The 27,122-nt window shown below is 36.1% G+C and overlaps 2 protein-coding genes across 6 annotated transcripts; both read left to right on the top strand.

Annotated features, from left to right (window-relative positions):
- Window positions 1–650: 650 nt before the first annotated feature.
- phtf1 (putative homeodomain transcription factor 1) lies at window positions 651–12,802 on the top strand. 2 transcript variants are annotated; one of them, XM_044122492.1, is made up of 17 exons: window positions 651–969; window positions 1,123–1,216; window positions 3,005–3,061; window positions 3,156–3,225; window positions 3,350–3,508; window positions 4,798–4,864; window positions 5,152–5,272; window positions 5,732–5,920; window positions 7,956–8,195; window positions 8,386–8,514; window positions 9,500–9,769; window positions 10,453–10,584; window positions 10,648–10,734; window positions 10,881–11,036; window positions 11,128–11,223; window positions 11,569–11,694; window positions 11,899–12,689. In XM_044122492.1, exons 2-17 carry the CDS (start codon window positions 1,181–1,183, stop codon window positions 11,917–11,919), a joined length of 1,956 nt encoding a protein of 651 aa, XP_043978427.1. In that variant the 5' UTR covers window positions 651–969; window positions 1,123–1,180; the 3' UTR covers window positions 11,920–12,689. The 2 variants fall into 2 exon arrangements, with proteins under 2 accessions (XP_043978427.1, XP_043978426.1); XM_044122491.1 differs by having other exon boundaries at window positions 652–969; window positions 4,684–4,864; window positions 11,899–12,802.
- A 463-nt stretch (window positions 12,803–13,265) lies between these two features.
- On the top strand, window positions 13,266–26,847 carry pfkfb2b (6-phosphofructo-2-kinase/fructose-2,6-biphosphatase 2b). Of its 4 annotated transcripts, XM_044122448.1 has the most exons (17): window positions 13,266–13,500; window positions 13,827–14,005; window positions 14,534–14,659; window positions 15,526–15,622; window positions 17,541–17,607; window positions 17,723–17,797; window positions 19,833–19,889; window positions 20,021–20,145; window positions 20,296–20,503; window positions 20,941–21,087; window positions 21,435–21,539; window positions 21,666–21,795; window positions 21,885–21,947; window positions 22,033–22,097; window positions 23,259–23,426; window positions 24,126–24,148; window positions 26,216–26,847. In XM_044122448.1, exons 2-17 carry the CDS (start codon window positions 13,918–13,920, stop codon window positions 26,283–26,285), a joined length of 1,614 nt encoding a protein of 537 aa, XP_043978383.1. In that variant the 5' UTR covers window positions 13,266–13,500; window positions 13,827–13,917; the 3' UTR covers window positions 26,286–26,847. The 4 variants fall into 4 exon arrangements, with proteins under 4 accessions (XP_043978383.1, XP_043978384.1, XP_043978387.1 ...); XM_044122449.1 differs by lacking the exon at window positions 24,126–24,148 and having other exon boundaries at window positions 13,267–13,500; XM_044122452.1 differs by lacking the exon at window positions 24,126–24,148 and having other exon boundaries at window positions 13,267–13,500; window positions 23,259–23,458.
- The last annotated feature ends 275 nt before the right edge of the window (window positions 26,848–27,122 follow it).

Raw genomic sequence — 27,122 nt, 5'->3', positions numbered from 1 at the left:
GTGGACCAACTTGTTAATTATGAAGTTCTAATAATTAAAAGAGTCTCTTCCCAAAGGGGAGAGACAACTGCACATTGTCTTTGGCTTTTAAATTTTTGGTTATCAAAAGCAATTATGTATTAATTTAGAATAGTAGCCGTAAAAGTAGTAGTAATTAATAGAAGTTGTAGTAGTAATCCACATGCTACTTAAATTTGCTTCGCACGTTTTTGTGAGCCACAGTCATCATCGTTAGTTTCTTAATTGAAACATCAGCAGATTTATTATTCCTACAAAAACCTAAAATATCGAGTATTGTCCAGCTAATATGTTACATTAAATGTGTTAATGACAGCATACATTCAATATACCTATAATAATACGTTTTTTTCGCTTACTTAACGGTTCACAGAATAACACTAAACTTTTTTTTTTTTTGTCACGCTCTAATTGGCTGAAATTTTGAGCGCCGCTTCGTTATTTTTATCCCGTGTTTGTCTTCTCAGGCAGCAGTTTACAACGATTCGTTTGGAAAATTCAAAAGCAATACTTTCATTCTTGCTTGAAAATGTCGCATTTTTGTAAAATAATGAAATACTAGTGTTTGGGGGGCTTGTTTGGATTTACATATCTGCTTTTGGATTTTAAATTACCGAACAGGATTTCAGGTTCCTCCTGACAGACAATACTGAGGAGGAAAATAACTATTCAAGTATCAACACAATAAACCCCGGAAAAGGGAAGAGGAAGAATTAGCTGGAAGTGTAGAATAGTTGAAATAATGTCGAGGAAAATGCTTTTAAACAATGTGAGGATTTAAAGCGAACATTAATGAGTGGTTATTAGTATTGAAATGTTTCAGCTGAAGTAAATCACACAGTATGGGCGGCAAAGTCTGACAAAAAAAATGCTGGAACGATCCTAAAATCCGTTTGTTATGGTTTCTGAAGAATTCTTTCCAGTTTGTTCATCAACCAACTTTAATTTTAGGTAAGTTTCATTTCAATTTTTTTTCTGCTGCTTATTGAATGAATAAAACATAAATACATTTTAACAAAGCAATTCTTTTTCACTTGCTTTTATAGTTCTGCAGTTTGTCAGCCTGTTTGATTTTGTTTAAATCTAATCTGAACCTCTGCCCAGTCTCTTCTCCTCGGTCCAGTAAAATGACATGATCTGAGTGTACTGTTTCCAGTCTCTGATGACAATGGCCAGAATAGCCTGGTATCAAGAGAAGGTAAGAACATTATCTATCTTTAAATAATTTTAAGATTTTATACTGAGATGGATAGTATTTTTTGTACCTGAAAATAACGTTTTGTCAGTGGTTGTTGTAGTATTAGGCTATTGGTGGATAGAAACCTTTGTGCTGTATTGTGTTCGGGGGCGGAGCAGAATAAAAAAGTACCTGCTAAGTCGGAGATGTCTCACGCGTGCTTCTGTGTAGCCTCAAGACTTTATTAAATATACATATCGGAGAACAGAACAGTTGTGTTTGTATATTAATCCAGAAGTTGTTTGATTTCCTGCTTTTTACAAAGTAATAAATGTTAAATGTTTCATATAATTAAATACATTTAATCATCAGACAAAGATAACTTGTTTAAATGCATCACACAGTTTTCAAATTCCAGTCTGGTCTTATGAGAAAAATTAATCACTTCCTAATCTTATAACTACTTCCACCACATTTCCAAGTCTGAACTTTGTCTAGGCCACTCTCAACCTTTATTTAATTTTATTTTATTTTATTTTATTTTATTTATCTTCTTTTTGGGGACAAACTGGTTTACTCTGAATCAAGTGCTTGATCCTAAGATTACAGACTGTTGAGTGGACTTTTTTCTTCTTTCTTCAGGATTTGCTAATTAAAACAGAAACAGCTTTAATTCTATTAACAAAATGTTTGTAAACTGCTACATGTTTTTGAAAAGTTGTATTTGTTTTACTACTTTTGTCTTGTATATCCACAGAATATTTTCCCAAACGTCTTGGCAATAATAATGTTTTTAGCTAATGTCATCAGACAGGCTTTTATGCTCCTTTTCATCACCATTTTTTATTTTCACTGTGTATTTGTCTCACAGATTCTATATTACCCAGTCTATTTTTTATCCCTTAATTATAAACACTGAACTTACCTGAGATAAGTGAGTTCTGCAGTGATTTAAATGATGTTCTGTGTTTTGCTGTGACCTCTTAGGTAACTTATAAATGGGCTCTTGGACAAATTTTGATTGACTGGCCATTCCTGGGAAGATTCAGTCACTTCCATATTTTATCAATATATTAATAATGATTCTCACTACTGGAATTTGTTTTTTGTATTAAATTTAATACTCATTTGAGAAATATGTTTTGTATTTAATTAGGTTTTCTGGGTCTGATATTGTACAGCTATTGTTTCATTTTTGCTTCGGTTTATGTATTGATATAACAAAATCTATTACTTTTACCAACACCATAGTTGATTATTTTTGCAAATTTATAACTAGCTGATTGTTTTCTGTTGTTACATTTTGCAGAAAGATTAGTGTTTGTGATGTAGCTAGTTGTGATGGTATTCTGTTTTACATTGCCACCTGTCATTCATGTACAAAAACAACTGTAAACATGCATAAAATGTTGCAATGCCTGTATGGAGAAAGCAGAGGCAGGCAGCTCATTTTGAATTTATGAATGTCTGGACAGAGAATGAATTAGCTTCTGCTTAAGTATGGCTTGTTTTAACATGTTGTGGAAACAAACAAGAACACAGAAGCGTGTTTCCTGCTGCCAGACTTGAACTTTTAATCTGTCAGAGTTTAACTCATACCTTCAAATGTCCATGTATATTATTTAAAACCAGACTAAGAGATTTATATATTTTAAAGATGTTCCAATCCCAACAATGCTCTTAGTAAGCAAGAGATTTTTTGCTTTAACTGATCAAACTTTTTGCTTTTCTTCAACATGTGTCAATAAACATGTCTTATGTGTTGTGTTGAAAACAAAATAATAAAAACAGTGCTGTTTCTGGTTACAGATTGGGGCCTATGACCAGCAAGTCTGGGAAAAATCCCTGGAGAAAGCAGATTTAGGCGTAAGATATTTTTTTTGTTTGTTTGTTTCAAAGTTGTAGGTGTTTTTATGTCTCGTTTCCTCTAAAATAATTACCCTGCTTCTATTTACTGAAGGGTTTGGAGAGAAAACCAAAGAAGACAGGTCACATCAAACCTGACCTCATTGATGTTGACTTAGTAAGAGGTGAGAGGAATCATTACTTAACATATTTTATGTAAAGTAGCATGTGATTCTAAATGACGCATTAACTACCTGCTATGAATAGCATGTACTTTCAATAGTGTTGCTGGTTATTTTGTCGCCACAGGATCAACTTTCAGTAAAGCCAAACCGGAGAATCAATGGACGGCACTGACTCGAAAAGGTCTGGTCAGAGTTCTGCTGTTCCCTTTCTTCTTTCAGTGGTGGATCCAGGTGACCTCCAGGTCCATCTCCTCATGCATCCTCATATTATATTTTCTGCAAGGTAAGCCCAAGGTGAACTCATTCAACTTCCTCTTAATGTATAGGTCTGGCTGCAACTAACAATTATTTTAACAATTGGTTATTCTGATGATTAACTGATTAATCAGATTTAAAAATTAGCAAATCTTTGACCATTTAAGCCTTTTTATATAAAAAAATGCAAATATTCCAGTTCTTTTTTTTAAATAAGAAAATAAATATAAAATAATAAATATAAAATTTCTTAAAATGCAATAACAAACCATTCCTTCATTTCTCTGAATGTTTTTGACATTTCATGCGTCACATGATTTCAATTGATTGTTTGACAGGCTTTTGCTGAACTGCAATTATCTGAATCAGGTGTGTTAAAGCAGAGAAACATATTAAAACATGCAGGGCAGTCTGCCTGGAGGAGCAGTGTTGGGCAGCATTGTTTTAGTGTACACTTGATCATTTATAGCAAAGAATGCACCTGCAGTTTGAAAAAAATTATATTTCAAACATCAGCATGTGAAAGGCACAGCTCTTTCTGCTTGACTTAACATCATTTTTGGGGTATTTACTGATTAATGATTGGCTAGTTGATAATCTGTTGATAATAACAGATTTTCTTTTTCAGATATTTATTTATTATTTTCAACAAATTATTATCAATGAAACAGCAGGACAGTTATCAGGATCCATTGGCATACAGAATGAATGAGGTTACATACTCCAGTTAATTAATCAGTTATTAAATTAGTTGATGATCATTCCAGTAATCAGTTAATCCGATTAATTGTTTCAGCCCTATACATGGCACTGTAATTCTACTAAGCATGTGCCCCTGGATCCAGGTAACATCATCTCCACTGTAAAAGACTTTAGCCTTTGTAGTCCTGATATGTGTAATTTTAATGGGCTATTTAGACTTTTTTGGAACTAATTATGTTGGGATTGATGTGAAAACAATGTGTTTAGGTGGCTCCATTCTGTTGAAATTTCTATTTTGTTTTGCAGTGACACTACATTTTAATCAAGCCTTCACTTACTGGATTCATGTTTGTTTAAATTCATTTATGCACTACTGTGCCCTGTTTCCCTTCACAGCTGAGCAGCACAGATGAGAGCTCATTAGCACACATGAATTCTGTTATAATGCCTCCCCTAAGAGAGCGCTTTGTTTGTTGTTGCCAAACGTTTTGCTCCCCTCAGTGGCAGCGGTGCTGCTGTACCTGGAGGTCCCCAGGGCCAGTGCCAGCGAGGTGTTCGGGCCCATGTGTCTCATGCTGCTGCTGGGCACCGTTCACTGCCAGATTGTTTCAACAGAGTCCAGCCGGTGGCCCTCAGGCAGTCCAGCTGCTAGCAGCAGCACCAGCCCTACACGCAGGAGGAGGTGGTTTATCTTTGCTTTTTATATCCTAACAGACTCACAGCACTTGGCTCATGTGTAAGCTCTCACATAAAGTACACAAAGCCAGAGGCTTTTTGTTTTTTCTTAAGTATGCTACACAATATTTAAATTTTATTGTTTATTTTGCTAACTGTTCAGATACTTGTTTTGTCTTAATTAGATACAAAAGAAAAAACTATATATTGTTGTGTTTAGCGGTTTAAGAAATATTTAATATCCCTCCTTCTTTTTCTTCCAAAAGAGCTATTATTAAATTCTGTCTCCTTCAGGCCAAGGAAGGGCAGAGGATTGAAAAAATCAGAAGAAAAGACTGACAGCGAGAACACAGAGCAGCAGGGGCCCTGGCAGTTTGAAGATAGCCAGCGATTATACAAGACCGTGGAGAGCCAGGTACAGTCGCTCATCTCTGACAGTATTTTTAGAGTCAGGGTGAACAGTGGAAGAGTAAATGAAAGAGTAAAAGCCCTATTCTGACCATCATAGGCAATTTGAAAACCTCTTCAAAATGCTTTCTGTGGAAATGTTCTTATACTTTCCTTAAATTTGGCCTGTATAGTAGAGCTATCAAAATGCTACTAAAAATCTACATCATATCGCAGATAAAATATCACCCTTTAATTTTATTACAAAATTATACAGAGAACAATTATGTCAGTGGCAATGAAGTAAATAAAGCTGCAATACCCTTCTCGTGTACCTGTGTACATCTGTTAAAGTTGGATTTGTAACTATTATAACACAATGTTTATTATTATATATTTATTATTTACAACTATTATAAAACATTAACATTACGTCAAACACAAGCTCATATAAATCTCTTATGCCTGTCTTTATGTTATTTTTCAGTGCAAAAGTCAATCAGGATTTGGAGCATCTGATGAGCTCTCTAGTGACGAAGGGGAAAGCGAGCAACCAGTGGAGGTAATTCGATCGTTGCATCATCGCAAGACACACCCAAAGTCGTCATCTCCATCAGTGTCTCCTGTTAAGAAGAGGAACATAAAGTTCAGCCCCAAGCCTACAGCCAAACCTCAGGTAAAACTGAATGAATTTAAATGGAAATATAAAGGGGACCTATTATGCAAAATTCACATTTTGCTTCTTTATATATTAGTCTCAACTAATTCTAAAAATAGGCCAAATGCATAAAAAATCTTAAAGTGTTGGTTTTTTTTTCAATGTTAATGTGTTTTTTTGGTGTCTGGAAAGTGAGCTGTTTCAAAAAAATCTCCTTCTTGCTAAGTCCATTCCACAAGCATTGTATCGTCTAGCAACTCCAGCCAAGCACAACCCTCGTTACCTAGCAACCCAAGCAGAGCTTCAGCATTTTTAGTCAAGGAGTTTTACTGCTGTATGTGCTGAACAATGGCTGCTTAACATGCAGGTATTTTGTTGTTGACTTACCATAATGAAATGACCTACTGCGTTTTCGTTGATTGTGCAGCAGACTCTTTATCTGCTTTTTAAAGTTGTGGATTGTACAATTGCACATCTGTTTGCAGTGTAAACATTGAGTTAGGGGGCATGGCCATCAACAGCTTATTTGGATTTAAAGGGACGAGACCCTAAAAAAGCTCATTCTTAAAGGAGCTCAAAATGGGCAGAACTGACCAAACTAAAATCTATTTATCTAAGAGTGATTTTGTTTAAAAATGTAACAAGCATGTTTTGTGTAGCCCATTGACCCATCCTAACCTGTTCAAGGAGGAATAATGAATCATATTTAAATTTCTGACTCACTGTTTTAACAGTGCAAGTTGCTTTGATTAACAAACAAAACTGCAATATTTAATAAAATATGTTAAAACGGTGAGTGAGAGCAGAATCCGAACAATAAAGATAAATGTTCTTCCAAGACTGTTGTATATATTTGCAGCACTTCCAGTAGAGGTTCCAGCAAAACAATTTAGGGAGTGGGAAAAGCATTTTTCAAGGTTTATATGGAGCAATAAAAGGCCAAGAGTAAGATACTCAACCCTGCAGCTGTTTGGGGATCGGGGCGGGATGGGTCTACCTTGCCTGGTGGATTATTACTTGGCTGCCCAGATTAGACCTCTGGTGTGCTGGTGTAATCCAGCCTATGAGGCTAAATGGAAGGACATTGAGCTTTCTTTGTTAGACTTCCCCATACAGTCTGTAATGGAACGCCTGGATGGGCTGCCCCAGGTACACCAACTACAAAATATATGTTTGAGTTTCTCTTTAAAAAAGTGGATGCAGGTGGTTAAAAAGTTTAATCTCCTCAAACAAATAGGAGTATTGAGTTGGCCTGCGTACCACCCGCGTTTCCTTCCAGCATCGATAGACCACAAATATAGAAGATGGGCCAAACAATTAAAAATGGGGAGTTAGTAAAATTTGAGGACTTGTGCCGAACTTATGAGATAGGCAGAGAAGATTTCTACTGTTATTTGCAGGTCCGAAGTTTCTTTAGGAAGGAAACCAAAATCCCTGACCAACTAAATGTTGGCTCCAACCTAGAGCCCCAACTCTGAAGCTTCTTGTGCATATTATAAACCTGATCTACAATATGGAAATGTTGACTTTTACAATACGGCTCAAGAAGGGGAAAGGAGAGAAACTTTGGGAAAAATGGGATTATTTTATTATCAAAGGTGTGTAGCAGATAATGTTCGTGAGCCCACATCACTCGGACAGACACCTGGGAGTTTTTCTTACTTCCTTTTTGTGACTTCATGCAGTGAAATGTCTGTAACATTGTAATGTCCATTAAGGTGAATACATGTTACCTGCTCTAGCCCTCTTGTTCGATTGTATGTAATTGTATGTTTAAAAATTTAATAAAAATAAAGTAAAATAAATTTAAAAAAAACAGTGAGTGAGAAATTTAAAGATGACTCTTTATGCTTATAGCATGTAAGAAGCATTAGCATGTAACGAGCTAATGTAACAAGCATGTTTTGCTTAACCCATTGACCCATACTAACCTCTTCAAGGTAGCATAATGAGTCATCTTTAAATTTCTCACTCTTTGTTGTAACATATTTTATTAAATATTGCAGTTTTGTTTGTTAATCAAATCAACTTGCACTGTTTTGTCTGGGATCAGGAGGAGAGTGGGGAACCCACCGAAATAAAGCCTCGTAAGATCGATCGACTCAGGCTGGGCTCTCGTCCCGCTTCTGACACTGACGACACAATGTGGGAGGAGTTTCTGCAAGGCCCTGACTCCGCCTCCACGGCGAGCAGCGACACTGAGGGGAACGGGAGGTTCCAGTCTGGGATGAACCTTCCACAAAGCACAACACCAAGCAGTGAGGATGAAGGTTTACAGCAAGGATTGACCAGTGTAAATATAAATCTGTCTTATAATATTTATCTTTTTGTCTTTTTTAAATCTCATTATGTTGTAGCTACTCTTAGCTGTCTTGCTGTTTTACTATTTTGTTACAATAAACTGTATACTTATTTTTTAATATCTTATTGCAACTTTAATCACTGTGTTTTCACACGTTTAATCTCTTGGTATTGTTCTTCAGAGCCATCTAAACTGGCTTCAAGCATGCCACCCATCCAAAGACCGTGTTAGCGCCATAATATGGGAGCAGGGTGAGTGCAAGAAAGCAGACATGTCGGTGCTGGAGATCAGCGGGATCATTCTCACACGGGTAAATGTTCCTGTCTCAGACATTTATTACTTTCCTTTTTGATTAAGAAAAGTAATAATTTAAATTAAAGTCAATTGATGATTTGTTAGTTTTACAAAAGTAAGTAGAATACAGCAATATTTAAGTCAAAAATTTGAATTCATGCTAAATTGAAATATGACTCTAAATAAAAGTGAATGATTCCATAAAAAAAATAAGCAGACGAAAAAGAAATGGTTATAAATCTAAAATAAATACACAAAGCCATCTTGCCATTTATTTATATAGCTGCAAAACCACTCCAAAATAGACTGCCTACAGCATCATTTTTATCAAATATTATTCAAACATTATAATGTCTATTTTTTATTTGTCAAAGGGTTTCCTAAATTGAATTACATTTTTATCTTAATTATTCTACTAAATCTGCTTTAATGTAGGCCACCCATCGCCCATCCTCATTAGATGTTTAAAAATTCTGCAAATTGACTTAAAATTTTCTCTTTCAAGCTTTGTACACAGCTAGTAGTACGGTTGAACAAAACAATATATGAAGCTCTGGGGAATTCACAACAATCTAATTCTATTCAAAATTCCATTGCTTTTAGACATTTTATGTTCACAATATGAGATTTCCATTGAAATGTAGAACATTTTTATTCCCCTACACACTATTTTTTCACAAAGCATCAGTCAAATTCTTTTTCGGGCCACCAAGAGTCTTAAAATTATTTTAAATCTAATTTTAAAATAGCTTCTCACATTCAACATATATTTTTACAGTTTTTTTGTCATTTACAAACTAAATGAGTGTACGAGACATTTTACAACTAAATTAAGTATTTCAGGTCCCAGTACTAAACCTTATGAACTCCACATTCAAAGTCCTTGCGCTCATAATTAAACTTTACAAACTATCTGTTGTTTATCAAATAACTGCTCTGCTCAAACATTTATCAAGGACGGTTATTCTGTATTTGTTGTGTAACTTTGTGTTTGTCATCAGGTAAAGATGGTGGAACAGGGCATGGGCTACCTTGTGCTCAGTGGTCTCATGACGGCCACTCTGACGCTGCTGCCCTTCGCCTTCCGCCTGGCTCAGCGTTTGGACATGTCCGGCCTCAGCTCACTGTCCCTAAAGCAACTAGTCGAAATCGCATTGGGCATGTGGGATGACCGAGCTTACGCCTTTTTCTTCATCACAACAGTTCTCAGAGTCTGCCTCATAGGGCTCTTCTTCTTCATGATGTGTGTGGCTGAGAGAACCTACAAACAGGTGAGTGATCAATTCAACTTGTTTGCAGAAATGTACATGACCTTACAAACTGTTTCTCAACAGGACATTATGATATTGTGTCACAAAGAGAAATTATTCCTCCTTACAAAAGCTTTTTCTTACCACTATAAAAAAAAGCATCAGTTAATAATACTTTATTCATTTCTTTGTTATTATATGATTTATAACTCTTTTTCTGTATATTTGTCCTTACTATGTAGAACATATAGATCCATTCAGTAAATCAGAATGTTAGAAAAAATGTCTATTTCAGTAACGGTTAACTAAGTGAAGCACATTATACAGATACATTATCCACACACTACTGTGTTAAAAGTTTTATTTCTGTTAATTATGATGAAATTATGCTTACCGCTTTCTCTCATTTATTTGTATTTGCTGATTGTGAGTGAAGTGGCTGAAAAAGTCCAAACAAAGGCCTGTAGAAGTCCTACACAGTCAGTCAATAACATCTATTTTACCTGTAGATGAATTCCTTTTTGTTGCATAAATGATAAACTTGAGACTTTGGCAAAATACTGTGGATACAAGTACTTATAACTTTCACAAATGAGAAATAATTGTAAGTTTTGAATTAAATATGTAGTCATTTTTTAAAATCTATATCATTATTTGTTATTATTAATGACTTATTACGGTGTATCTCCACATTTCCCCAACAGAGACTCTTATTTGCCAAGTACTTCAGCCATCTCACCTCAGCTCGAAAGGCCAAGAAGTCTGAGATCCCTCACTTCAGGCTGAAGAAAGTGCAAAACATCAAGATGTGGCTGGCGCTGCGCTCTTTCCTCAGGGTAAGTGTCCTCCTTTATCGTCCAGCTAAAACAAGCTGTCTCTGATCCGCTTTTTCGTTGCAGAGACGAGGACCACAGCGCTCTGTAGATGTCATTGTCTCCACAATCTTCCTCTTAGCACTGTCCATTTCATTCATCATTTGTGCTCAGGTCAGTGTGAGAGACTGGAGCAGACCCGGCGTGTTTTGATAACATTGATTTTATTCTGATGTCGTTGCATATTGTCTGATTTATGTTAAACTAATGAGCTCAAATATTTTATTTGAAATTCCAACATTATCTCTTCTCCTCTTCAGCTTCTAAACAGCCACAAAACGTTCCTGGAGTCTTTAATTAATTGGGAGCTGGTGATTTGGTGCTTCTCCCTCATCCCCTTCCTGCTGCGGCTCGCCACGCTGGGCTCAGAGACCAACTCCAAATATAGCAACTCCTCAGTGCTGCTCACTGAGCAGGTGGCGCCCTCTGACTGCAGAATCCTTTATACCACCAGCTAAATCATATGTAGGCTCAAATGATAAATAATGCTTTTTTTCTTGGTTGCAGATTAATTTGTATTTGAAGATGGAGAAAAAGCCTAATAAGAAAGAACAGCTCAATATAGTGAACAATGTCTTAAAACTGGCCACAAAGCTGATGAAGGTAAGAACTGAATTTTCATTTACAGTAGCTAAACTTTGCTTTGTGCCCTTGTTTGAGCAAAAGCTCCTGCCTAGATTAAAGTTTATACCTGTTACCCTTTGCACATTTTATTGTTTTTCAACCAAAAATTTGAATGTCTTTAGCCAGGATTTCTCTGTGATAGAAAAATGTGCAGATGAAATGGTGAACTGGATGGACAAGGATTTATTGTGTTCAGTTTTCCATATAAAAAAAATCTGTTCTGCATTTGTTTTCAGTCCTCTTTAATTTAATATATCTGAAGGAAATCATCTAATTGCCATAAATTGCTAAATAAGTTCTTGTAATTCTTCTTTCCTTCTTTAGGAGTTGGACACCCCCTTCAGGCTGCTGGGTCTGACCATGAACCCTCTGATCTACAACATCACAAAGGTTATCATATTGTCTGCTGTTTCTGCAGTTGTCAGTGACCTGCTGGGCTTCAATATCAGAGTAAGTCAAGGTATAATGAGGAATTAAAAAATCAATATCTTCTTGGAACGATAAACTACAAAAAAGAAATTAAACTTTTAGCAAAGTGTTTTTTATCAGAGGAGTTCTTTACATACAAATATGTCAGCTTTCATTCTGTCCCAAGAGCTACTTTTGTTACAATAATTTTTCTTGAATGAATCTTTGTTTTTTCTTTTCTTCCAGCTGTGGAAAATCAAGCCCTAATGTGAAGAGGACAAGCCACTAACAGTCGGACACTGGAGTCCAGAAACACTCTCCATCTCCTGCAGACGCCTTCTCTAATGCAAAAAGTGCTCAAACCTACTGACAGCGTTCAGTGCTGACTGTGCCTTCCACATAAACCGTCGTCCATTCAGAAGCCAGAGATGCTCCGACAATCACTCATGCAACATTTACTAGCTGCTCAGCTGAGGTGGCATTAAAACTTTCCAACAGCTCTGCCATTATGGAAGCGCCTAACCTTTGACCTTCAAATGTCCCTCTGGAAGTGGTTTAATGTAGCAGCAAGCCAACGTTTGAGATCACCCAAATTTATATTGTAGTCTTTTACAGATGTGTAGTCTAACATGGTGTGTAAATGCAGATATAATTATGTAAATAGTTTTTCTATTCATCTTTTTTTTAGGACAAGGAAAATTAAATACTTCTGCTGTCTTAAGCCAAGATACCACATATAAACTGACTTTTCATAGTGTATTTAACAACTCTTTACCATAGCTGTGCTTTATTTATTTGGGTTTCTGTTTTAAGCTCTTGGACGTCTTATCTGTAAATCTTTGAACCCTGTTTTCCACTTTTTATCAAGAACCACTGTAAAAAAATAAAAAAGCAAGATAGAAAATCACATAGTTTTTGATATTGGAGAATAAATTATTTTCCACCCAGTCATGTTTCTATCAGTTTTAAAAGTGCAAATCATTAAACAATCACAAGGGAAATTAATGTAGCATGAAATATTAAATTAAGTGATTTATTTCAAGTGTTTTTGTTTATTGTAATTATTATGGATTGCAGCCTAACTCAAAATTTAATTTAGGAAAAAAAATTACAATTTTACATATGAACGAATAAAATATACTTTAATAGATATTTTACAGTTCTTCCTTCCACAAAACTTCCCATTAATATGCTTGGATACAGTGCTCTGTATCCAGTGCTCTGTATCCAAGCATAGAAGCTGGCTCTATACAGCCAGCTTCTTTATCTATGGTTTTCTTTCAGCTTATACTCCTGGTGAAAGGTTAAAGGCAAAATTGGGACTTTTAATCTGTAAATAGCAGTGTTACATTGTAACAATAATGTAATAATGTAACACTGTCATGTTTTTTCAACAGGGAGAAAAAGCTCATTTCACAAAGAAATTAAGCAAATTTTAAAAGTTGCTATTCACTTTTAAATGTTTGAAGTTAGCCTTCTCATTTGTCTTTTCTCTTTAGATCCCTTTTAGTTTGTGTTTGTTTTATGATTTTCAAATGGTGAAATGTTGCTGTGCAGTGTAGAGTGTGTAATGCGCTGCCATAGACCTGCTTCTATTCTCAGCTTTACGGTAGAGTGAGGAAAAAAAACTGAATCTGACGTGGAGGCGCACCTCCTGCTCGGACAGACAGCAGCGCGCTGTGGACGCGCCTCAACACGAAGGACAGGCCAACCGACCAGACTGGCTCCTCCGACCGCACGGTCCGGTTCAGACTGTCGGTCCTGCTGATCCGGGGATTTATCCGCATTTAAATCCTGCAGAGGCGGTGCTATAGTTTAAAAGGATCCTCGGATTTGCAAAGCGATCAGGTAAATTTATTCATGCTTTGTATGTTATGCTGAAGGAAATGCGACTTGTGCAGATTATGTCAAACAAATGTCCACATTTTTGGTCATTAGGGGTCGCGTCGCATGATTTTGATTAAATATTTTTGTAATCGAATAGATGATGTAGCGGCAGCCTCTCTGGTCCTCTACATCCAAATGAGCAATCGATGTTGCCAGGGATACATAAAGTCATGACCTTAAGATACTAATAAATATGTTTAATTTTGGCGCAGGTTTTTTTCTGGAATTTGCATGGAAACAATTCTTTAAATGTTGCCTTTTCTATCTTTTTTCATTCCCTTATATAGAGATCAGTTTGGACAACGTCCCCCTGAGAATGTGCAGAGTTGGGTTTTTTTTTTTTTTTTTCATTTAGATAAAAACTGATTAAGTTTCGACATGTCCTGCACCCAAAGAGAGACTGGATCTTCCACAAACTCCACAGAAGACAAAAGAACAGACCTGAGATGCAACGAGAAGAAATGTTGTAAGTGAACTCACCGTTGGTTTTCTACAATTAGATTTGAGTAAGTTCTGCGTGACTGCGTCAAGAATCCAGGTGCATTTGTAACGTGAGCTCATGCTTTGTCCACTCCACTCCGGTTCCAATTTACAAATGTTTTTTTAATCACATCTTTTGTACTGAAGGTTATTTGTTTAGGGTTCCAAATTACACATAAGTTAGTAAGATGGCGAAGATGACCAAAAGGTCAATTCTGACTGGCAATTTAAAAATACTTTGTGTGACACTTTCTTTCCATTATTCTTAAGAAAATTGCTTTTCATTCCCAGGATGTTTCCACTGCTCATTTCGTCTTTGAACTGAGGCCACAAAGGATATTTGTGTCCAAAGAGACAATTATTTTTGTCCAGTCTATAGATGATGACCTAGTTATTACGTTTGCAACAAATTACCCAATTTGATATATTCTATAACATTTTGGGTATCAGGAGGTAGTCATATGACTTGATCTCGTCTATGCTGGTCATTAATTTTTTTGGATCGGTCTTACAGCATGGGCTTCTTATATGACAAACTCTCCAACAATGATCGTGATGATCGGCCTGCCTGCAAGAGGAAAGACCTATATGTCAAAGAAACTCACACGTTATCTCAACTGGATTGGAGTTCCAACTAAAGGTGAAGCTTGAGGAGCGACATTTTATTCTTAGGAAGTCCAGCATATTGACTTGCATAGACATCAAATAAACATTTCTATGCACCATTCTCTATTTAAAAATAAATAAAATGCATATCTTACATGCTGAGTTTGCCTACACAGTCATAATAAAGCCTTAGAAAAAAAGTACAGGATGAAAAGGATAATTAAAAAATATTACTATAAATAAAATTTTGCATAACTGTTTTACTTCTAAGAACACAGACTTTCTTAAAGCTTTTAAAATTATCTTAAGCTGGTGCATTTTAGGCTTTTTTGAAGGTTGGCATTGCCATACACATTATTGAAACACACTAAACAACATGACGTCCTGCTCACATTTTAGAAGTCAAAGTCCAAAGAAAATATTTTTTAGAGCTTCAGAACTTTGTTAGACTTAACACTCAACACAGCTTAAAAAAACTCAAAGAACTACTGGATTTTTTTCAAAACAAAACATTAAGAAATCATAGAAGTTTCAGGACATTTCACTGAAATGCATTAAAATGTTATACTTGAAAATAACAAACGTGGATCAATAAACAGTTAGCAATATCTTCATCTGGATTCAATTTTGAAAATTTATTTCAGATTCTTAATAGTATTTAAATTCAAAACAAGATAGTAATAAGATGATGCATAAATCTAAAACAAAGCATTAAATATATTATACGTTTTAACTATTTCATCCACATAGTGTATGTGTATTGACAATTCAAGATGCTACTAAATATGCTAGAACATTGAGTAGGGACTAACATTTTGGATAATAACAGTGTGTATTTTTTTATTTTTTTCTACAATGACAGTGTGAGTATTATATTGATGAAGTGTTTTTATTTCACAGTGTTTAACTTGGGTGTGTATCGCAGAGAGGCAGTCAGAGCCTATAAATCTTATGATTTCTTCCGCCACGACAACGAGGAAGCCATGAGAATAAGAAAGTAAGTTTCATTTTCTGGCCAAATATGAGTTATCATCCTGTGTCTTTACGAAGAGTGTTCATTTTCTGTGTGATGGCAAGAGAAGCTGTAGTATCAATGCTACCTGGGTGTTTCATTTCCTCCATTCTGCACCCTTCAGCTGCATCAGTGACTAAGCTGTTTTGTTGGCCAGCAGTCAAAGTTCAGCCACAGTCAGCCACATTTTTTGTGCTAATCTAAACCGATACTCACACACATCTACATAGAAGCATAAAACGCACTATGACCACCAGATTTTTGTCTGAGTCAATACTGTCAACTCTAAATCTGCACTGAGTTCCCCAAAAGGCTTATCCAGAAGCAAGAAGGCTCTTCTTCTCATATGATTTTGTCCTGTTAAAGTAATTGTGAATTTGTAATGCATGGCTACCATGAAAAAGTGACAGGCGTGTCCCATTGCTGAATTGTGACCTAGAAGTCAAACAAGCTGCTGCTGTCACTCTGCGACACATACATCCACTGTGCTGCACAGCCGTCTGGGTATCAATATTACTCAGGTTGAATCATTTTGTTGTCGGATGAGACGACTGAAAGGGATTCTAGTTGAAGTTTATTCATTTTGTAATAATAGTCTTTTATTTGGACTTAGAGAAATGGAGAGAGGATGCATGGGCATTTTAAGAATCCTATGTAGAAACTACTGAGTGAAGTCTGGAGCTGAAGGCGGGTGAAGAATGAATTCAGTTCTTTGTACATTTTTGCCAGATGAATCTTTCTGCCTTCAGTTTTGTTTGACTGAACAAAAATGTGAAACTCAGTCTGTTTCACAGGCTGAGTACTAGAAATCAGCATACCCCTTTACATTCCAGAAAAAAATACAGAGGTACAATTTGAAATCATAAGTATTAAAAGCAGTATGAGACTTTTTTTCATTAATTTGGCTATAGGGGTTTTTCTGGTCATTGTTGGTATTTTTGATTGTGTGACTCCTTTTCTTTGCATCATTCTGCTGCAGATTTATTTTCTTTTTTTCAGAACACATCTTGTCTCAGAAAAGTCTCCTTATTTTTTTTTCTTTTAATCTACTCTAGCCATTCTGTTTTTGAGGTTTGTCATAAAGTTGGAAATTGACATGTTTATCTTCTAGAAAACACTTCTCATTTGGCAGACAGAGACATCTCTTTACCATGAGAAATATCTTCCCACCATTCAGCTCCACTGTCTTCTGTGGATGTCCGAGCCTCTCCAGTGCATTCTTTCGTCTTTACCACAAAATGTAACAAACTGCTGATTTGACTGCTCTGAAAGTTCCCACCATTTCTCTTAAGGAGTTGTTTTGTTTTACAGCCTAAGAATGGCCAGTTTCCCTTGTAGAGATAAGAGCTTTAGCCACATTCGGATTCAAGTCACGAGTTTCCAAATGCAAATTCCATGTGTGGGATCAACAGTCTACCTTTTGCTTGCTTTACTCATACAGCTGAGTCTATTTTTGTCCTCAAAACATAGTTTGAAGCAGCTCTGCATATCACAAAACAATAATTCTCAAACCCTTCCACCAACAAGAATGTGACTGTGCCTGAGATAAAGTTGAGAGTTTGCACCCTGTGCATACATTCCCTAAATACCTTTAACTTCAGTTATCAAAACGAAATAATTCTCCATTGAAAATATAGTTGTTTTTTTATGCCTGAATTTTTTTTGGGGTAGTGTATTCTTTATTAGACAACTTTTAACAATCCATCTAAATTCTGTCCCATAAATACATATTGATTGAATTTAATTGAATGTAGCTGGATTTAACTGGAGTTAATTTTGATTTTAAAAAATATATACTCCACACAGAATTATAACATTTAATCTTTTTTTACCGTCATACTTTTATAATATAATTTTTATTATCATTTTTGGAATTGTGATTGCATTCTCCTCTCCTCCAAAGGCAGTGTGCTCTGGTGGCCCTGCAGGACGTGAGGGTCTACCTAACAGAGGAGGGGGGTCAGATTGCAGTAAGTTTCCATCTGTTTTCAATGTCTTTTAATCGGAAAACATTAACCTATCTGGCAAATTTCTGATCCTACAGTGTCCTCCAAATGTTTCTCTCTGTTTTCCGCCTGTTGCCAGGTATTTGATGCAACAAACACAACGAGGGAGCGGCGAGATCTTATTCAAGCTTTCGTGAAAGAAAATGGCTTCAAGGTAAAACTGTATTTTATTTTATTTATTCATACCGGTTGAATGTGCAGCCTGAAGCTTTTACAGATGAAAGCTAGCCTTGAATCTCTGTGGTTGAACAGATATAACAAGATGCATACTGTGAACTGGCCTATTCCTATTTATTCCTGATTAGTTGAGAATGAGTGCATGTTATTGCATAATACATAGGTTCTAACAAGCAGAGAAGAGGGATCAGAGAAAAAAATGCATAGAACTAGATGTTGTGATTCTAATTTTTGTAATTTTACAAAGACTATTGCTGGTTTCACTAAGGATTTTTTTCAATCTGCTTTTAAAACTGATCTGAGTTGGGTTTTGTGGGTGCTGAAGCTCAGTAAAATAAAGCATGCTGCATATCAGAAATGTATTAATATGGGAAAATTCTCCTAAGACTCATTCAATCATTTACAAGAGAAAATCACAAAAAATAACATAGAAACAATAATACAATCTACATCTTTAAAATGATTAAACCATTGGGATAGCTTATATTTGTGTGTCTGAGTATTTAATGTTTTATTTAACAGAAATTTTCAAACAGTTTCTAATTTTTGTTTTAAAATATTACAATAATGCATCTTAGCATGTTTCACCATAACATTTTACCTGACCTAAAATGATAAGCAACAGGACAACAATAGATATTGGAAATTATTTGGTTAGAAATTCCCACGTCATTCATCACCAGTTTTAATCAGGCAGTGTTTTTGTTTTGTTTTGTTTTGTTTCGTTTTGTTTTCCTTTTGAGTGGAAATGTGTTTTGTTGCACAAAATTATTTTTTTGACACAGGTTCATTCAGTGCAGCACATATAGTACATTTTCAATTTGTGTTTTTATTAAAAGCATTAAAATCCATCAATGATTGGAACCTTAGGTGTTTCTAGTTTTCGATGAGTGAACATTTTGGTATTTTTCTCATGTCTTAGGTGCCACTATGTTATGTGTTGTTGTGGCATTGAGAGAGCTGGGGATTATTCTTGTCCCAAATGTCTTAAATCATAACATAAAACTGATGGAGTGACCATCCAACATGACCTCCCTTTCTGCAAACCTTTTTGCTTCATTGCTGTTTAATTTCTCTCTCATCCCTTAAAGTTTCTCCATTCTGTGCTGATTTGATTAAGTCCTTTCCCAAGTTAGCTTAATGAACCAAAAGTACTCAGGTGTCTAAGGGAAGTGTCCATTGAAGCTCCGTCTCCTCCGATTCTGCTGACATTCTGTTTGACTGCGCCTGTTTTCCACAAACTGCGGTACGGAATTAGGTCAGCTCTGCTAGAGGCAGCAGTTAGACAGTTCTCACTGGCAGCAAGTGAAAGAAATCAGAGTGAAGATGTACTGAAAAAAGAACAAATCTTAATCAGGATATCCCCATTAATTTCAAAACTGTCTGATATATATGTGCAAGAGAAACTGTTCAGCACTTAGGATTCAAGAAAGAGAACATTTCTTTAAGCATCTTTAGAATCACTTACATATAAAATACATCTGAACAGAAATAAAAACCGAGTTCTAACATTTATTTCTCTTGTCTCTCTGAGCATAACAGGGCAACCACATGTAAGGCGTACACTAATCTAATTAAACTTTAACTTTTTATGCACCTGGCCAACAATAATCAATGCTTAGAAGTAACTTCTTACGTTAATCGTTTTCAATGCAGCTCATGCATATTGTGTCATCCCAAAGTTGAATTGGGATACTGAATAAAGTTGAATACAAAACACAATTCTTCAAGCAGCATTGCTCTGACTTGTTTAGTAAAAACTGTATTGTATGTATCTCTATTCTCAAAGTGAAGTATCAAATTATCTCAATTCGTGCTTTTTCCCCCAGAAATAGCACAAATTGAGATAATTTGTGTTATTTCTCTCAGAAATAGCACAAATTGACAATTGAATAAAACATTTCAACATATCTATAACATTTTCCTTAAGGGAAACTGTATGACGTAGTCAAATGTGAATTTCACAAATGATCAGTGTAAACTGACCAAGCAGTCTGCTCTTTTTCCAACAGGTGTTCTTTGTGGAATCAGTGTGTGATGACCCAGATGTCATTGCTGCCAATATTCTGGTATGAACTTATGTCACCCGTCTGTAAAGGTTTGACTATGACTTCTGATCTTTATCACAGCCTTGATCTGGTAATGTTCACAGTAATAGATGCACTGCTTGTTAAAGATACAGGTCCCGTGTCTTTTTCAGGAAGTTAAAGTCTCCAGTCCAGATTACCCTGAGAAGCACAGAGAGAGGGTAATGGAGGATTTCCTGAAACGGATTGAGTGCTACAAGGTCACCTATCAACCATTAGATCCTGATGACTATGACAAGTAAGAAATCGTCAAATACTTTGTACAGTAAACAATCTCTTCACTGTATCTGAAACAAAAAAGTAATGTTGACGTTATAGGAAGCTGTGATTCAGAACTTAAACACCAGATGGCGACGTATACCAGACATTTCCTAAAATGCCCCTGCAGGGATCTCTCTTTCATCAAGGTTATAAATGTGGGTCAGCGTTTTCTGGTGAACCGAGTGCAGGATTACATCCAAAGCAAGATAGTCTATTACCTTATGAACATCCATGTCCACTCACACTCCATTTACCTGTGTCGACACGGAGAGAGCAACCACAATGTGGAAGGACGCATCGGAGGAGACTCTGAGCTTTCTCCAAGAGGAAAAAAGGTATAGCAGCCTGTTGTTTCCTTCACCACTTCTTATAAGCTGCAAAGCCAGTCTTAAGATGAGAAAAGACTATACCCTACTATTGAATGACATGCACACACACATATTACATCATTCTATCTTCACATGAACTATGCATTCTTTCCATTCATTTTTCATTTATTTCCATGGCCTAACCTAACCCTTACCCTGCACCTAATCATTGCTAGTACATGTCTAACTCAAAACCTAACCTAAAATCAATTCACACCTTAGTCCTTAGCCTAACAAATAACACAAAAACAGCACTTATTTTTATGGGAGATGAGAACTGCTAAAATACACACAACTCTTTTTTTATTATTATTTAATTCTTCTAATTTTTTGTTTTCCCATGTTAAAAGAGCATTACCAAGTAAAATAATCAAACTCAACTACATCTGTTCCGCATTTCCCAGTTTGCCCATGCCCTGCGAGATTTTATTGAAGAGTATGAGCTGTCAGATTTGAAGGTGTGGACGAGCCAGCTGAGGAGGACCATCCAGACAGCAGAGGAACTCAGTGTGCCATATGAGCAGTGGAAAATCCTCAACGAGATTGATGCTGTCAGTACCAAAGAACCCAATTCACCTCATTATGCATTTAGTAAACTTGTTAGCTTTATGAAGCCTTGTGGTTTAGAAGGACATTATATCTCAAACAAGCCAAAATCAAAGAACCATCTTATTGAGTGTATGTGAACAATATGTGGTTGATATAAACATCACCCATATATTTGATTCTCAGCCACATTAGGGATAAAAATGGCTTGCTGTGATAGTCTTTATGGAGATGGAATTCCATTTCTTTATTTCTGTTTTTCTCAGAATTGTTTGATACATTTCACTGCCAAATATATCAACTGTTACTTCTGCTATCATAGAATAACATTTATTTTATTATTGTTGTCAAGGGTGTGTGTGAGGAGATGACTTATCAAATGATCCAGGAGACCTTTCCAGAGGAGTTTACTCTGAGAGACCAGGATAAATACCATTACCGCTACCCAGGAGGAGAGGTGACCATCAGGACAAGACCCCTGCAGCCTCCATTTTTTATTCATGGAAATAATTAACTTTCTTATAGTTAGCTGTATTGTTGGTGTAGCAACTGTTATATCCTCTTGTCTCTTCCTCTCCATCAGTCCTACCAAGATCTTGTACAGCGCCTTGAGCCTGTCATCATGGAGTTGGAGAGACAGGGCAACGTCCTAGTTATCTGCCACCAGGCGGTGATGCGCTGTCTCTTGGCTTACTTCCTGGACAAGGGTGCAGGTGAAACAAACACATAGATACACTAAAATGTGTAGCCAATCTCACAAGAAGATGCTAATATATAATATTCTTTGTTCATTATTCCACAGATGATCTCCCTTACATGAAATGTCCACTCCACACAGTGCTTAAGCTAACTCCAGTTGCATATGGTAAGTTATACCAGTAACTACGACTGTCTAATTAAAAAGCAGCATTCACAAGTATCCGGTGCATTCAAAGTTTTCTTTCTTGTAGGTTGTAAAGTCGAGATGTTTTATCTGAATGTGGAGGCGGTAAACACACACCGAGACCGGCCACTTGTAAGTCTGCGTTTCAAAAACTACAATTGATCTCCATTTGCTAATTTTAGTGCTACTGTGTTGAGTTAATCCATTAAATGTGACATATTTTTATCAATTTGATTGGTTGAAATTTTCAGCATCTGATTTAAATGCTACCAAAGTGTTGTTTGTTGTGTCTGTTAGTTCAACACATTGGCGCCGCAGCTGCACTGGATCCCTTCATGTGAGGCTTTGCTGATGCCTTTCTGTACAGCCCAGTTTTATTCTGCCTCTTCTATCTTTAACTTTAATTAATCAGCTTGGCTTGAGCTCTGAACCTAACACTTTTAAATAAGGTTTATTTTTACTCATATTTTAGCTCCCTGGAAGCTGTGTCTGATAATGCAAACTGCTTGGCTGACTTCATTATTACCATTAAATATGACTGCATCTTGATTCAATTATTGTGTGTATCTGAAAAAAGAGTGTGAGGCACAATTAGGCCAGAATTTCCAACTTTAAATGCAGTGCCATACAAAAGTATTTATAGCATTGACCTCCTTGAGATTTTATCAATATTCTTTAATTTGGTAGACCAACAAAAATCAGTGTATTATGTAAAATTTAAAGAAAATAATGTCTTGTTTTATTAAATGTATGATATGCACTTATTTTCACGCCCTCTACAGTCTATGAACCACCTTTCAACAAGAGTTTGCTTTATGCAGTAACAGCCACTGCATACAGATATTGGCACTATCCATTCACTACAATGGGATTTCTGAGGGGAAATGGTTAGACTGGATTTTATTTAGGGGTTCCAGAACAAAGGTGGTGAATACAAATCCACACTACATTTTTCAACTTTTAGATTTATTTTATTGTCGTTGCACAAAGACACAACAGTGAAATTGGCAACAAAATGTCATTGTATCTTCCTTATCCTTCCACTTCAGACATGTATATTTCAGATGTGACAAAACGTGAAAAGATTTAAAACACTTCTGCGACTCTAGTTTTTCTATTATGATACATACTTTCCGATGCAGGTTTTTATCTCGTCAGTCAGAGCTCCACTTTTTCTGTCCATTAATGTGGGCCGGTATTTAGAATGGCTGTGTCCATTCAGGTGGTCCCCCCGTCTCATCTGTCCCCCGATCTTTTTCCTTTAACACTTGCGGTATTTCATCTTCTGACCAGGGTAAGGTTCCAAGGGACTCTGCTCTCATGCATCGCCGGAATAGTTACACTCCCTTGTCCAGTTACGACCAGGTGAAGCGGCCCAGGCTCTACAGTGCGGGAAATCAGCCGTGGCTACCGCTCGCCCCTACCCCTTCGGCTCTGATGCCAGAGAGACTGCAAAGCCAAGTTAGTGGCAGAGTTACAGGCTGACTCTCTAGGTCTGTCACTGTCACCTGTAATCAGTCACCTTCCACCACAGTTGTAACCCTGTGTTTAGCATCCTCTTGACTCAGTTCTGGACTTTCTTGATAATTCAGTGTGTGTAAGCTGCAAATTACTTACATAAATTTCACCGCTGTGTTTGTATTTCTTTCTCCTGGCATGTTTTGCATCTTGAAAAATCTGCTTTCTCCTTTTACTGATCATCCCGCATGATCCGTACCTCCACAAAACATTGTCCCCAACTTGAATATGCAGAATAGCATGTCACTTCTTTGCTTTGTTGTTAAGGTTTTCTGTTAACAAATGACACACAAACATTAGGAGTATTTTGTACAATCTCTACCTTCAAATAATCAAACAAATATGACATAAATGTTTTGCAAAAGTTAGGAGAAAAAACTTATTGAATGATTTTTTTTATTGTCATACCACCTTGCTTGTTTGTGGTACAAAATTTGGACTCAGGTCCCAGATTAAGAAATATACTACACAAAAATAAATAAATAATGAAGTAATTTGTGTGATATTCCTAACATTTCGAGCATATTCATACATGGAAGTGTTGTTCATTCATTGGCCTTGCATTACGGTACAGAGCTTCTGCCCTTCTCCACATTTCTATCTGTGTTCTCTCTCTCCGCTTTTTCCAAATTTGTGTTACAGACTCGGACAGGAGGCAGTTGTTTGTGAGTATTTGAGACTTAATATCAGTAGCCAACCGTTTACTTTCTTTACCACCCTTCAATTCATTGTCTAATTATCCATATGTGAATATATGTGTAATAATTAAGATTTCTTATGGTCTCGTTTTATTTTTATGGTTTTCCGTTGATCTGGTTTCTATTGTTTCCCACTACCATTGCACAGTGAAAGGTTTTTATTGCCCCAGCAACATTATCTAAAGTACACTATCATACATTGATTAATTGATACTTTTACATAAGGCTAATTCATAAACTATTATCTGTGAGACTTAATGATGTTGTTTCTTGAGATTTCTTAATGTAGTAAAATATTGACAAAAAATATTTACTGATTAGATGCATACTGTGTATAATAGAAATCAATAGCTGCTTCGGTAATGTTCAAGAGTTCACATGGACACCAGTGTTTTTATGTTTTGATTTTAAAAGTGCTCCAGTGGCATAGAGGGTAGCGCGCCCCACGTTTGGAGGCCTTCGGTCCTCAACGCGGCCGTCGCGGGTTCGATTCCCGGACCCGACGACATTTGCCTCATGTCTTCCCCCCTCTCCTTCCCCCTTTCCTGTCAGCCTACTGTGAAAAAAGGGACACTAGAGCCCACAAAAAGGACCCCCTGGTGGGGGAAGAAAAAAAAAAAGTCGGCTAGAACAATGGGGTTTTTTTTTTGCCAAACGTAGAATGATTATATGGCTATGACATCAGTCATTTTAAGAGACTGGAATTGGAAGCATAAGAAAACTTCCTGTTTTGCCATCAGTAAGCTTGTGGGATTATTCTGACTGTGTTATGATCTTTCTTCTTCACACCAGTGGTGACCAAAATTGGTTTGTTCCTGGTATAGACTCTGGCATGATTCACAATTTTTTAACAGATAGGGTTGGGGATTGTCTTATTCATTGTAAAATCAGTTTTGATGATTGTTTGTGATCATTACCATGTTTGAGCACACTCTTTGTTCAAGTTTTAACCACCTTCTTCAACCTGCCTGTCTTAGATGAAAGAAACCAGTTGATGATGCTGAAGAAAAACTTAGGAACTGTCAATGTCAAACCTGTCATTAACTAAATGTTCAACATCAGTGATGCTGCCAGCACCAGATTTTTTTCAGGGGTTTTAAGAAGGTGCCAAGCGTAAAAAAAAAAAAAATGAGCTGGCCACATGACAAGCCAAATGCCTTCTGGAGAAAAGTTTTATAGTTAGATGAGACAGCAATCAATAAAGGTGATGCTTTCAAACCTAGAACTCTGTTCCAAATGTCAAGTATGATGGCAGTAGCATCATAAAAGTTTGTTTTGACCTTATATTGCTAATTATTGTAATAATTGAAAAAAGGGATTATCAACTAATTAACTTCACCTCAAATCAACAGATAGATGGTTCAAAGTTGGACTCAACTGGGTGTTTCAATTGGACACATCAAAAATGGGTTTATGAACCCTACAGAGAGTTTGTGAACTATGTTTAGAAGTCTGTGCCAAGGATCCAATCATTTCAAATTAGTTCTATCAATATTGACTAGAACAATGTTCAAATAGTTAGACAGAATGATTCCACCAGCTGCTTTATGGTTATGAAAAAACACGTTTTCCCTTCAGTCATTAGTAGGGGCATAAATTTGTATGCCTTTTTGACCATGTATGGATTTGAAATAGTCCGTAGTGGATATGAGCTTGTTTATTAATTTCTTCAAAATCTTTAAAGTTATTAATTTAGCAATATTTCCATTTTGGAAAAAAAAAGATTCAGGATATTCATTAAAATCTCAGCATAACATGAGTTTGTGTAAACAGCTGCATAGAGTTGTACGAGACTATAGGATTACAGAGATTATTATTATTATTACATTACTAATGTAATAATAATTACATTAATTATTAATAAATTCATTTATGTTGTATTTGTTAAAGAAACATTGTTACTTTCTAAATAATTATCTAAATTTCCAATTCTACTGGGCCTCTGGAGAGATTATCAGTTATTTCAAACTATATTTTATATTCTAAAAAAATTATTTATAAATATTGGTTACATCTCTTTTTTTTTTTACCAAGGACTCCCTGTGTGAAGGAATCGACTTTGACAGCAGCGAAGAAACTAGTGGCTGTGTCCGCTTCTGAGTGAAGGTTGGATCCTCATCCGCTTTTCTTCACACCTTCTCTGGTCTTTTATGAGTCAAAACAATGGAGGGCGTTGTTCCTTTTAATTTTTTACCACATTATAGATAATATCAAGATTACACGGAACAGAAGGGTTCCCGCTCGAGATATGAACATGTGAGCGCAAAATAACACGTTGCTGTTCATCTCAAGCACTCTGTCTTTATGCATGTTGAGACTGAAAACCCTTATCACTGATGTACAGTAGTGCATGTGCATCAAATGAAAATAGTCAACCAAAACATGCTGCACTTGACAGCTTTGGTGCCATTTTCTGTGTAAATACAGCAATGTCTTAGTAAATGTCATATATATATCGCTAGAAATAAGCTTCTCCATATAACACAGAATGTTATAAATAAGCTGTTTTCACAATAGGAAAATATAGATGACATAGAAATATTTTTGCAACGAAAACCTATGTGTATGCTGCACAAGCATTCTGTACTAGGGATTCTTACTGGAAGGACATCATAAATTACATCTGACCTGGAGAGAATGTAGTCAAATAAATAAAGGAATTTTAATGTGTTTCTGTCTTTTTTAGCTTTTTCATTTTTCTGAAATGTTCGAAATTAAAAAAAACTTAATACCGATTCAGTGATCAGTATGATCTGCATGCAGCCCAAAACACAACACATTGTGATTCATCGTTTTCTGACACATTTCTAACAGAGCTAGTGTTCATTTCGTAAACAGTTTGATGTAGAGTAGCTTGTTGCATCACCGAGTCATGTTTGCCAATGATCTTGTTGCCAACTGTGAGGACAAAATGTTTCCTTCCTGCTTAATATTTTCCACT

The sequence above is a fragment of the Gambusia affinis genome, linkage group LG07 (genome assembly GCF_019740435.1).
Source record: "Gambusia affinis linkage group LG07, SWU_Gaff_1.0, whole genome shotgun sequence".
NCBI classification, from domain to species: Eukaryota; Metazoa; Chordata; class Actinopteri; order Cyprinodontiformes; family Poeciliidae; genus Gambusia; species Gambusia affinis.
The sequence above is the reverse complement of the archived record's forward strand: the minus strand, read 5'-3'. Positions and strand labels throughout refer to the sequence as shown.

Coding starts and splice junctions, on each gene's coding strand:
- phtf1 (XM_044122491.1), top strand. CDS start 1,181: ATGACAATGGCCAGAATAGCCTGGTATCAAGAGAAG. Junction 3,509..4,683: donor CATATTATATTTTCTGCAAG/GTAAGCCCAAGG, acceptor TGCTCCCCTCAG/TGGCAGCGGTGCTGCTGTAC. Junction 11,695..11,898: donor TGCTGGGCTTCAATATCAGA/GTAAGTCAAGGT, acceptor CTTTTCTTCCAG/CTGTGGAAAATCAAGCCCTA.
- pfkfb2b (XM_044122448.1), top strand. CDS start 13,918: ATGTCCTGCACCCAAAGAGAGACTGGATCTTCCACAAACTCCACAGAA. Junction 19,890..20,020: donor TCATTGCTGCCAATATTCTG/GTATGAACTTAT, acceptor TGTCTTTTTCAG/GAAGTTAAAGTCTCCAGTCC. Junction 21,088..21,434: donor TCCTCAACGAGATTGATGCT/GTCAGTACCAAA, acceptor ATTGTTGTCAAG/GGTGTGTGTGAGGAGATGAC.